This window comes from Malus domestica, chromosome 05, assembly GCF_042453785.1.
Source record: "Malus domestica chromosome 05, GDT2T_hap1".
In the NCBI taxonomy this organism is placed as follows: domain Eukaryota; kingdom Viridiplantae; phylum Streptophyta; class Magnoliopsida; order Rosales; family Rosaceae; genus Malus; species Malus domestica.
This window is the reverse complement of record NC_091665.1, coordinates 43,224,674-43,237,246: the sequence shown is the minus strand read 5'-3', so window position 1 is coordinate 43,237,246 and position 12,573 is coordinate 43,224,674. Positions and strand designations below refer to the sequence as shown.

Genomic DNA, 12,573 nt, shown 5'->3' with positions numbered 1-12,573 from the left:
TAAAGGTTGAACCACCACCACAAGGGCAAATGCAATATAATCAATTTTTTCACACACTAAACGGTGAGAGGGCTGGAGCAGGGAGGATGAGCGTGAACCGTATTTCTCGTTTCAAAATTTTCTCACGAACCAAACGAAAACCAACAAAATTTTCTCACGAACCAAACGAAAACCAAAATTAAAAGATACCACAGAAGTTGATTTCTTCAAATTACAACAGGATTCGATTTTTTATAAGTCAATTAAACTTTTGATCTCGCAATTTTCGAGTGCGACCAATTCGAAAAGCTGGGTAGGTCATTTACATTCTTCCCAAAAGAGTCGAACACAACATATAGTTATTAATTAATCATAAGAATCGGTTGGTTTGGAGACAAAAATTGAGCATTGAAACGGAAAGGAAAATTACCTCAAGGCGATCCAGGGTGAAGATCTCGAACTCTTCAAACTGCAGCAATCGTTGGTTATTGAGCGTGAATCCTATTTTTAATTTTGGTGTGTTTTGATTTTGTTTAGATGTAAAAGTATTGTATAAACTCATTAGTTTTTGTACCGTTAGATTAATCCTATGGCTCTAATAAAAGCGATCCTCACAGATCCTTAAAAAGAAGACCTTAGGAGAGCATTAAGGATTGTGATACTCTCCATAGTGTCAACTAGTTGAATGTAAGAGAAAACTTAGCTTCATGGAAATAACTCAAATTTGCTGTTACTAATAAGAATTTGGATCCATAAACAAAAGGTCAACAAAAAGCCACAGAGGTCGATACAAATACAGGATGGAGTACATAAACATATTCTAAACAATAAGGTATTTTTCACACAAAATTCACAACGGCCGGAAACACCTTTGTCGTAAGATCCAACAGGCTTGGATACACCAACAACGTAAAGCAAGAACGAAACCAAAAAGTCACGAGGTGTGACAACTAACGCATAAGCTGCAACTACTTATTCTGACTCATAATGAGTGAAATACAAAAATTAAAACCTTATAAACAACTCACGTTACGACTCTGGTGGATTACACTTTATTCATAATTTGGGATTCAAATTTGATAAAAAAAATTTGATATCCTCGACATCATCATTCACATGTATTTGAATATTTTTCGTATTTTTTTGGCTCTTCTTCAAAAAAGTTTTGAACCAATTCACCGAGCGCTTTGGGTACCTTGTCAATCCACCTTCATAGTCCACATAATAGAGACCAAATCGACTCCGATATCCTTCAGCCCATTCGAAGTTATCCATTATCGACCATGCAAAATATCCTTTTACTTTGGCACCGGATCTGCACGCACACATAGAAAACAAAGAAACCAATGTATTGATATAGGATAATTAAAAATATAAGAGTTGTAAGAAGGCATATATATGTATATTTTATGTATAATACTATATAGCCTTATTTAATTCCTTATCAAGTACTAACATAATTGCTGCTTGAAGGTGACATAGGTGGTCACGATGGAAGTTGACTCTTATGGTATCATTAAGGGCTTGTTCAAGTGATAAGCTGCGATTAGTGAACTCATCGACGCCTGCAACATAATGAATTATCATATGAATTATCATATGTGTTGATAATTTTATCCAAAAAAGAAATTTGCATTTTGTCTTGAGTTTAGACTTTAAAACACCTAATTTTACTTGTATATACACATGTGAAACGTTGATGACACAATTAATTAAGGCTTGTAAGTATTGCTTACCATTTTCAGTAATATAAATTGCTGGATCATTATACTTTTCCTTGGTGTAAAGTATAAGATCATAAATTCCTTTTGGATAAATGTATAACCAATCTGAAGCGGCCTACAAGAACATTTAAAGATAATTGAAATTCTCATGAGTTACGTTGTTATGCAGAAAAAATACATATTAATCCTCCAAATGCTAAAAACTTTAAGTTCAAGTTGAATGTGTACCCGTGGACCAATGAGTTTTCCATTAAGCTCAGCTGTCATAATAATATACACGAATATTAGAATCTAATTATTCTAAGAAATTCCTTAATTGCTTGAAATAAGTTTTAAATTTGTACTCACTTGTCACATTAACATGAGGATCATTTACGTAGCTTTCAGGGTCAGTTGAATTCCTTAGTGGATTGCTTGCATATCTAGCAGAGTAGTAATTGATTCCCATAAAATCATATGACCCAATTAGAGAATCCGACTGTTCTTTCGTGAATTGAGGTAATCGTGATCCAACATATGTTCGCATGCTTTGGGGATAATCACCAGTTGTGACTGGCTCCATAAACCTATATAGATATTTCAAGCATGAATTCATGGTAGCATATATAATGTGTTGCTAACTGTATATTTTTAATTTTGTATATAAAAAAAAAGCAATTTAGTTGGTATTTATAAATAAAATATTTAGACAGTTCATATGTCCAGTAAAACTTACCATCCATACATAAAATCCAAAGCTCGATTTGCTGCATCTATATCTTGTTTTGCCTTCGAAGTGGGCTTAAACCAGTGTGTCACCACTCCTATTCCTATCGCACCCTTTTGAAATGCCTACGTAAGAAAGTTCGATGAAGAATTTTTTATTTATTTATATTTATTAAGAGGTAGACAAAACTATCACCATTGTTTATCTCAATATGCGAAGAAGTCCTAAATTATTGTAACTCAATACTAGTGACTCAAATAGAATTTTTAATTAAGAACCAAATATTCAGTCCATAAATAATTAATTAATTAGATCACCTGGTATTTAATCTTGTACAACTTTGCAGTGGCTGCATGACAAAGGAGTTGGTGGTGTGTCACCAAATATGGTTCAACAGCTGAATTTCCACCAGTACAGTTTAATTTTTGCCAAGCAGAGCATCGTCCCGGTGCGTGAGTCCCGATTGCATAACCATAATAACTTATACTATATGGCTCATTCAAAGTTAGCCAGAGCTTTACTCGATCACCAAAATGCATAAAACAGAGATCTGCATAGTCTTTAAAGTGATCTCTGTATATACACATTTAAAAATGCATTTGTTAGTAGTATTTTCTTTAGTGAATAATCAATATTATTTAGAGGATAAAATTTGTTCACTTACACGATACGAGGACTTAATAAACCACCATACTCGTCAACTAAAGCTTGGGGAATATCCCAGTGAAAAAGTGTCACAAATGGCGTTATACCTATATATATTTGACAGGACGAGTAAATTAAAGTTCTATATGTATACTGATTAAATGATGTTTTATGAGTGTGGATATAGATGTTATGATATGTTGATGCAATGACTTTATAAATGTGATAAAGATAAAAACATCACCATTGTGTAGGAGTTCATCGATTAGATTGTTGTAGTATTTGATTCCTTCCATGTTAACTCCCCCGCAGAGCTTTCCGTCTAATAATTAGAGCAAAACTATTAAATAAGTGAATACCTATCTACACCTAGAAATTAAATTAAGTAGAACATGTTAAACCATAAAGTGATTGGTCCCAATCAAATATATGGATGTGAATCATCAACATTACTTGGTAACAATCTCGACCATGAGATAGAGAACCTATAAGAATCCATCCCTATATTCTTAATAAGATCCACATCTTCCTGTAATGACACAGAAGGCATACATTACTATAAGAAAGAAGCTGAAAGCAATATGTCTCATGTTTTCTAATTATCCAAAATTTAGCATATACATTGTGCTCATCAACTTCAAGAACAACGGATATGTATGAAACAAAATTATGTTCTTTTGGAACCTGATAACGGTGATATTGATCAATAGCGATGTCTCCATTGTTTCGATCAATGATCCTTTCTGCAATTAACCATATTAAATTTTTTTTATCTACAACATAAGTAAAAAAAATCTTGTGAAGCTATTTGTGTGTGTGTGTGTGTGTGTGTATTGTTAAGACGCAGAAGATGATATTTTGCAGATGAGTTCTTGACATAAGAAGAAGATGAAGTTGAAAGCATCACAGCTCAAAGAAGGGAATTATAACTGGTATATTGAATGAATGCCTAATCTATATATTTACACTTGGCATCATCTGATATATGTGTGCATATATGTTTCCGCTTTACTTTGAGTGAGGACCTTATATTCAACTCGCATAATGGTGATTCGATTAAACATTGTAGTAACAAAATATGTTAAAAGTTCCCATTGAAAAACACAGGAATGGCTTAGCCAAGCGTCGATAACAAATTTAGCTAAGTGATATGATTAGACAGACCTGGATATTGGTGGGTGTAGTTATCCCATATGCTTGGTCCTCTGCCACTTTGATTCCAAGCACCTTCTACCTGAAATGTACACAATATATTTGAGTACATACAAAATGAAGATGTGTCAACATCTATGCGGGGATGCTAATTGATTTGACGTTGAAATTAAATTAAACCTAAATAATTATATGAAATTACAGATTAAAAAAAATTAAAGTGTATTTAGTTAGTTAACCCCTAACCTGGTAAGACGAGGTACCTGCGCCAAGTAGGAACCCTGGTTCAAGAGAATCAAAGCTTTCCCTGTGGAGCAAATCGTCACATTCGACGGGTGGTTCAACATCGACAGCTTTGCTTTTTGTCAATGGAAAACCAATGAGTAGCACCACACACAAAAGCAAAGAACGTTGATACTGCATTGCCATGGCTAACTGTGGGTGTTTTTGCGTACCCTTCCTGCCATGTTGCATGGTTTTTATATAGAGGGAGTACGTCCGCACTACAAATGAGAATAATAAACAACAATTTTTGTTCTTTTTTAAATAAAAAGACACACAAAGGGGATTTTTTTCTCTACTTTTTCTTCTATTATTTTCTTGAGACAACCGGGGTTTGGAGAAATTTTTAGTTGTGACGGGAACACGGATGGTACACCATCTGTTTTTATGCAAGTGGTGGAAATTTTTAATTTTTAAGTTATTAACTTTTTAACACACATAATCCACAATTTATATAGAGACACGTGGTGTATCACCTCGTGTGATGGTCACACTAAAAAATCTCTCATTTAAATGTACAGCCTCATTGACCGTACTACTACGCGTGACCTACAATAAAAGATGGAGTAATTAAATTAATTTTCTGTAACCAAAACATACAGAAAGTAATGGGTAACATTCAATCTGGAAAAATTGGTAAATTAAGAATTATTATTAAATATAATCATAGTGTTCAGATAATGTTAGTATGTTGTTTCGGAAAAAGAAAATGCAAAGAAAACCATCTATGTAGGCCAAATTTACAAATTAATTTACTGAAAATATGACTTTAGCCCCTAAAGTTTAATTTTCTCCGCATAAAATCCGACATAAGTTTTTTACTGTAATAAAACTCATTGACTAGATTTCACATCAGCAAATTCATTAATTATATTAGACTTTACACATTTTAAAAAATTTGATGCCTAAAATACCCCTATTTGAATGTTTGATGTACATAATTGATTATATACGGATTGTAAGGGAGATTTAATGATTTTACAAAAATAAAAAAATAATAAATTTGTTGCCTAATATATAATAACAATAAAACATGCCTAATATATGTAATAATACATGCTTAGTTTAGTCAATCAAATTATATTTTACCTACAAAATATATGTTAGTTGCTCATCATAAATTACCTATTATTTGTACATATATCTTATAATAATAAAATGTGCCAAATATAATAAAGGAAAACTAATGAAAAGGGCTTGAAAACTTTGAGTTTTAATGATAAGGACAAAATAAAGGGTAAAGTGAATAGTATCAAGATTGACTTTTTAGTGTAAAAATGTGGTTTTTCGTTAAAGTGAACAGTACCAGGTGCTTTTCGTTAAAGTTCCCATATAATAATACATGGAAAATATATTACCTACTAAATAAAAGAATGTTATTTGATTCAACATTAATTTACCTACAAAATATATGTTAGTTGCTCATCATATATATATATATATATATATATATATTGAGCTTATGGTAGTACTATATACATTTGAACGTGTGTGTATATATATATGTTAGGGGTAATAATATGTGTAATAACTATTTGTTCATTGTAATTAAGGTGAGTAATTACATTTATTGAGTTATTTGGAATATTGTGGTACAAGTTGTAAAGATCTTGTAATAATAGGTCAATTATTTTTCTACTTGGTAGTCATTTTCAAATTTGAGTTTTATTTGGAAGTTTATAACTAGGTGAGTTTTTGTCTGGAAAATAAAAGTTGCAAGAGTCTATATCTAAAGAACCCATTAATTTATGTAGCATAGTGATATGGGTATGCCCAATTATTGAATGAATTTTTTATTTTTTATTCTCCTAATTTTAATTACTAAAAATAATTTAAAAATAAACAACCCACAGCCACCAATCCACCCATCGAGTTCGTCAGAAAAAAAATCCTAAGGGGGCGTTTGTTTGCCCTCATTAAGTGGGATTGGACTGGACTAGCTGTTAGTCCAATACTGTGTTTGTTCAATGCTGGGACTAACATTAATGAGACTAAAGGGGACTAGCATGGACAAAACCCTTCACTAAGAGGTCTTAGCGAGACCCCCCCAATAACCATGGGACTAGCTAAGACTATCCTCTCTCGTCCTCGTCATGCTCAACAACCACTCCCGATAGACTCTTCGTCATCTCCGGTCACCTAGATCATAATAAAATATTAATAATTTATATATTAAATAATATAATATTAGAATTTGTTATTATCCAGCTTCTTAGTTCAACACTGCATTAAACGCTTCACTAAATTAGTCTAACTTAGTCTAGTCTAAGCCAATCCAGCTTAGTCTAGTCTAAGCCAGTCCAGCTTAGTCCTTGAAGCTAGTCTAGTCCGAGATAGTCCGGCGCAACAAACGCCCCCTAAGCCTCCAAGCTTTCCCCACCCACTCTAACCTATCCCATCAGCAGCCTCACTCTGCCGCCGGCATATGCCCTCCTCCTACCACCGGCGATTCCCTCTCTCTCTCTCTCTCAATCCATCTCCGTCATAAGGCTTCCTCTCTCGTTGCGCCTTTTCAACCCAACTCTTTAAACAACCGAAGCCACCCAATTTCACTACGTCCAATCCTACCCAATGACATGGCCATGTAATATTTAAACACCTGTCATTTAAGGCTCTTCCCATACAGGCCCTTGTTATCTTGTAAACTAAACACCCAACTTTCATCTTGAACCCATAACCAAACACCCATCTTCTTCCTTTCTTCTTTTCCAGGCCCGGCGCCCCAACCGCTTTCCGTCAATCTCATTCCCGCACCTCCTCCCCCAACCTCCCCTCCGTCCATCCCAACCACATCGCCTTCCCCGTCGATCCACTCCCACCCCCTTCTCCATCGTCCCTACCCCAATCTCTTCTCCAACTCTCCTCCGTCAATCCCATTCCTAAACCACAAACATGGAGAAAAGAAGACCCATCCCCACCGACCTTGTCGCTTTCACCTGTGTCTGGAATTATACGTTATTGCTTGTGAAGGAAAAATCTATCAGTACGTAGTACAGAGATCTAAGGCTATAAAGGGTGGTAAGAGGAGGATGATGCATATGGGCAGCAAAGCGGAAGGTCCGAAACTTGGCCTCTGGGGGCAAGGACATGAAAGTGGTCTGTAGGAATGGGTCTACATCGTTGAAGGTCAGATGACAATTGTTTTTTTTAAAGCAAGATGATAATTGTTTGGTTGCAAGAATAGTTGGTATTTTACAAAAATACACGTGTATTTTTATTAGTGGGCCACGTCGGAGTCAGTATACTTGTGGAAGAACAGACATGCTCTTGAGAAAGGGAGTGAGTCTAAGGAGTAACGACGAGATACTCGTGTTAGGGTCCCCAAAGCCTAGTGCATGCTAAATTATTGGTATGTCCAGCCCAACCTTTTTTTTAATAAGGGAAATGATAGAGACAATTTATAAACTAAATTTGTAAACTAAATGATATGAAAATTAATAAACGTGTTTATCTTTTATTAGTACTTCCAGACAAGTTTTCAACTATTCTGAGTCAAATTAAGTCTAACTTATGTAAACTTCATCGGTTAACCCATTTTGCCGAACTTTTTTTTTACTTTTATTATTTAAAATTAAATATAAATAGTATCTGACGAAAACTGACATCAAGATGTACGATTAATGGTTAGGATGTAGAGATCCCTAGAATACTCACAAAATGAATCTGGAGAGGATCCTCTTCTGTCTATGCCAACCTACCTTACACAAAATCAATCAAGATTGAATACCAGTATATATCAATTCATGAAAAGAAACAACCAAATGAAAAGATATGACGGGTAGAGAAAAGAAAACTAGCTTGCACGTGTGGATCCTACCCAAACAGGGTTTTAGTTTTATTAAAAAAAAAATTAAAATGTTATATGAACTTATTGTATATTTTTTAATTTGTCATATGAACTCAAATTTTAAGTGATTGATTATATCAATTTTTTCGAAACCACTAATTTACCATCTCATGCTAAACTTGTTAATTTTTTTTCCATGCAAAGTAAGTTATGTGTCTTGCACATGACTTATGTTCATGATTATTTCAGACTTTCAACCTTATTATTTTAATAATTATTTTCATTTTTAATTTTATATTTGCATACGTACTTATATATTTTTGTATTTTGAATATGCGAATTACTGATTTATCCCTATTATGTAAATGTTGTTTATTGCAACTAAGGGTTAAAAAAGGGACATAAATAGTATTTGTAAAGAGGGTTGACAAGCCTCTACTCTTAATAATAGTATGAATAAATAAATAGATAATTCTTGAAATGCCCCTGTTTGCGATCTTTATGTCATTCAGTACCACGGTTTAGTAGTATATATCCACTTGTAAGAGAGATGTTTTAGGTTTGATTCTCGTTAAAGTCAAATTTGAACCACATTATTGTTAGTTCATTGTGAGGCTAAGCTCACCTCCTTCTCTTAAATGATGTGTCACCAATAAAAACACAAGCATGTTAATCGACACTTAATTAATACTTCAATCATCTACAACCACATCATTTGATTTAAAAATTTGACCTCTCTAGCATTACCTATGTCATATATATAGGATCGGTAGACATTCATTATTGGTATATATTTTGTGAGGCCCACTTCGTAATGTTTTTTTAATGATAAAATCATTTATCTTTTAGGTCTTTCCTCATAAATCATATGTTTCAAAAATTACTCAAATACGAAACCACATTACCATGGAATTAAATGATAGTCATTTCGGTGCTTCCTTGCTAAATTGTATTCGTTCATTTTTACATTATAAAGGAATGTTTTAATTATTTTGGATTTATTTATTTTTTGTAATGAGGATCTATAAATGATAAATTGAAAGATAAACAATTCAGATATTCGAATAAAATTACACTACGAACTATACAAATTGAATGTTCAAAATGCGTGTAAAAGAAATGTTCCCCAATCATAACCTTATAACTAATATGAAAAGTATTTAAATGTGATATTAATTCCAGCATAAAATTGCGTGATGTTTAAGATTTGAAAAATAAAAATTAATCATAGATCCCTAATAAGCCAAATTCATACGTCCCCTCACATACATCACATCCCCTCATTGGCAGTTGCACTCAGTTACGCAAAGACTATAACTACCTCAGTCACACCAACACTTCCTTTCGTAAGTATTCCCCACCCCATGCTATTCAATTTCTTATAAAGGACGAAAGAGGTAGAGACTTCTCGGCGAATGGATAATAGGAATAAGGAAATTTTAACGAAATTTTTTTTATACTATTTACTTTATTATTATTTTTATTATTATTGTTAAAACTTAAAATTTATAAAAAAAATTTATTAGTTTTCTTTAGAAATAATAATTCAAGTTTTTATAAACATGTGTTCTCTTTGACTTTCTGAAATATAACAACACTGCACATCCTAACACGGTATCTATTTGAGTATCATGATTAGTCATTATATTTAAATACTGAAGACATCTCCAAAGACCATCGGAAAATTTCGTTATGACTATTTACAAGTATAATTTTTTAATATAAAAATTTTGATGAGTACAATGAAAATTTTAGAATACTAATAATAATTATTTTATTTATTTACCTTGGTAATAGGAATCGATTTATTATTTTCTTTCTTTATTGCAGATTTGTGTTTTTAATTGTTTTTTATTGGATCTTTTAGCCTACCTCCCAAGGAGGCAATGAATATTTTTGCAATTGCAGGGGTGTTTTTAATTATCAACATGCTTAGGTGTATGAATTTGTTATTTCAATATAAATTATCGATCTAATACGTTTGAGTTTTGTGCTAATCTACCTGACAAGCAGAATATGAGTTTAATATTTATTAGTTTTATTGATATTGAGGTAATTAACACAATCTTATAATTTTAGACTCGTACATATTTTCTTTATTTTTATGTTGTACCTATCAAGAAGGTAATATAATCTTGCATTTTTGCGTTTTCATCATCTCTTTCTATGTGTTCTTTATTTTTACCTTTTAGTTAGATAGACTACACGCGTAATATTTTTATTACATGCAAATATATTTGTTGAGTGTTTTGTTTTGATTTATATAAGTCATGCTTTTATTTAGCAAATAAGGGCAAAATAGTCAAACAAAGTTTTGAACTAACAAACATATTAAATCAAGGCCTGCTATTAAGAGTAATGTTATTCATACCATGTTTTTGTACCACATTTTCATACCATCTTATGTGGTATTTGATGTGGACATCCATATCATTTGAATTAATCAGATATTTAAATTTAGTTCATTATTTAATAAACTAATAATTAAGAAAAACTAGTTAATTAAATGATGATTATGATATACGAGGAGTCTTTCTCCTTCATTTCCTTGATTTTTGCAAAATTTTCAAATGATGAGGTTATCCACATCAGATGCCACTTAAGGTGATATAGAAATGTGATATAAAAATAAGGTATGAATAACATTACTCTTTTAATATTAAACTTCAAGGGCAAAAAAGTTAACCAAAATAATTAATATAGTTAACAGATTGCTTACGTGGGTTATTGTTTATCGTAGGTTTTTTTGGAACTGAATCCCCTCTGGACCCAAAAAAATTGCGTCTAAATATCAAATGATCCGGATCATTGAAATTTGATTCAACGGCTACAAATAGAGGCTCCTCTAAAAATTATAATAATTGTAGCCGTTGGATTAAATTTCAATGACCCATATCATTTGATTCATGGGCTCAGTTCCTTTGAGTCCGGAGGGGATCCGGTTCCCGTTTTTTCTGACAATTTCTACTGCTGACTGGGCCATAAAACCCGATCGAAACAAAGTTAGCATCCAATCAAAGAGAGATTTTTCAGTGTGATCGTTACATGGGATAGTACACCATGTGTCGCTATATAAATAGTGGGACATGTGTGTTAAAAAGTTAATAACTTAAAAAATAAAATTTCTCACCGCTTACATAAAAACACATGGTGTACCATCCGTATTTTCGTCACACATAAAAATTTATCCCAATCAAAAAACAGCGTAACACTTACCAAGAAATGGAATCTTTTGGTCGTTGGCGGTAAAAACCCGATTCACGATTCTGGTCACAGGAGCAGTAAGGATGCTCTCCGAAGTCGAAGGCCTCGACGACGTCGCTGAAGTGGGTGGCTGTATGTACGGGAAGGCCTTGAAGAGTACGGGCGTCCCAGATTGTCGGTGCTGGGCCTGTAGGTACTGTTTGTCGGCTTGGATGGTGTTTGTGAGACTAAGAGCAGCTGGAGCCGGAGCCGGAGTGGGAGATATAACGACTGGGACTTGAACTCTGTCGTAAAGCCCCTTAAGAGTACGGCCCCAGATTGTCGGAGCTGGGCCTGTAGGTAGTGTTTGTCGGCTTGGATAGTTTTTGTGAGACTAAGAGCAGCCAGAGAGTCGGAGATATAACGACCGGGAATTTGACTCCGTCGTAAAGCCCCTGAAGAGTACAGCACCAGATTTTCGGAGCTGGGCCTGTAAGTAGTGTTTGTCGGTTTGGATAGTTTTTGTGAGACTAAGAGCAGCTAGGTCGGAGATATAACAACCGGGAATTTGACTCCGTCGTAAAGCCAGCACCAGATTGTCGGAGCCGGGCCTGTTGGTAGTGTTCGTTGGCTTGGATGGTTTTTGAGAGACTGGGAGTAGCAGCTGCTGCTAGAGTCGCGCGGAGTCGAAGTGGGCGATATAACGACCGGGAATTGAACTCCGTCCTAAAGCTTTTGCCGTGGGACAGTCTCTGGTGTTAGCTGCTGCTTCGAGATTCCTTTTAGTTGCTTTGCCTTCGGAGTACAGATTCAATAATATACTATAAGATTCCTTTTTATTATTTGGTTGCTGAATTAATTGCTCGTGGCTTTCAACTCTTTTTTGAAACCTCCATTCATGTCCCCATTTTCCCTTTTCTCCAACTACTCCAGCTACCTTGCAAAGGGAACCATTTTTGCGCACCACCGTATCTATGACTTATACTCATTATATATTTAATTATTTAACAAGTATCATTTTATCTAACTCTAGTTAACTTTCACATTAAATATTACTTTTTTAATTTAAAAAAAAATGATAAAAGTAAGTGAAAGAATACTTGACAAATAATTAA

General features: G+C 33.7%; 1 protein-coding gene and 1 long non-coding RNA gene across 13 annotated transcripts; one reads left to right on the top strand and one right to left on the bottom strand.

The window, feature by feature from the left end:
• Nucleotides 1-763: 763 nt before the first annotated feature.
• On the bottom strand, nt 764-12,448 carry LOC114825016 (beta-glucosidase 24-like). 12 transcript variants are annotated; one of them, XM_070822809.1, is made up of 16 exons: nt 11,492-12,410; nt 8,143-8,182; nt 4,965-5,037; nt 4,453-4,666; nt 4,219-4,288; nt 3,739-3,797; nt 3,508-3,583; nt 3,299-3,376; nt 3,074-3,161; nt 2,727-2,982; nt 2,419-2,534; nt 2,052-2,269; nt 1,932-1,963; nt 1,716-1,818; nt 1,436-1,544; nt 764-1,294 (listed from the first exon to the last, which is right to left on the bottom strand). In XM_070822809.1, the coding sequence occupies exons 4-16, from the start codon at nt 4,633-4,635 to the stop codon at nt 1,036-1,038; spliced, it is 1,647 nt and encodes a 548-aa protein (XP_070678910.1). In that variant the 5' UTR covers nt 4,636-4,666; nt 4,965-5,037; nt 8,143-8,182; nt 11,492-12,410; the 3' UTR covers nt 764-1,035. The 12 variants fall into 12 exon arrangements, with proteins under 12 accessions (XP_070678910.1, XP_070678913.1, XP_070678908.1 ...); XM_070822812.1 differs by lacking the exon at nt 4,965-5,037 and having other exon boundaries at nt 4,470-4,666; nt 11,492-12,448; XM_070822807.1 differs by lacking the exon at nt 4,965-5,037 and having other exon boundaries at nt 8,092-8,182; nt 11,492-12,423.
• Nucleotides 7,109-7,951, top strand: LOC103434791 (uncharacterized). Its single transcript, XR_529332.4, has 2 exons — nt 7,109-7,614; nt 7,710-7,951. It is a non-coding gene; the product is annotated as an uncharacterized lncRNA (long non-coding RNA).
• Nucleotides 12,449-12,573: the final 125 nt, after the last annotated feature.

What these genes read in the sequence shown, in the direction of transcription:
- LOC114825016 (XM_070822804.1), bottom strand. Translation starts at nt 4,680, where the DNA reads ATGCAACATGGCAGGAAGGGTACGCAAAAACACCCACAGTTAGCCATG. An exon ending in CGATGAACTCCTACACAATG is followed by an intron (nt 3,162 to 3,298) that starts GTGATGTTTTTA and finishes AAATATATATAG; the next exon opens with GTATAACGCCATTTGTGACA. An exon ending in GAAAACTCATTGGTCCACGG is followed by an intron (nt 1,819 to 1,931) that starts GTACACATTCAA and finishes ATGTTCTTGTAG; the next exon opens with GCCGCTTCAGATTGGTTATA.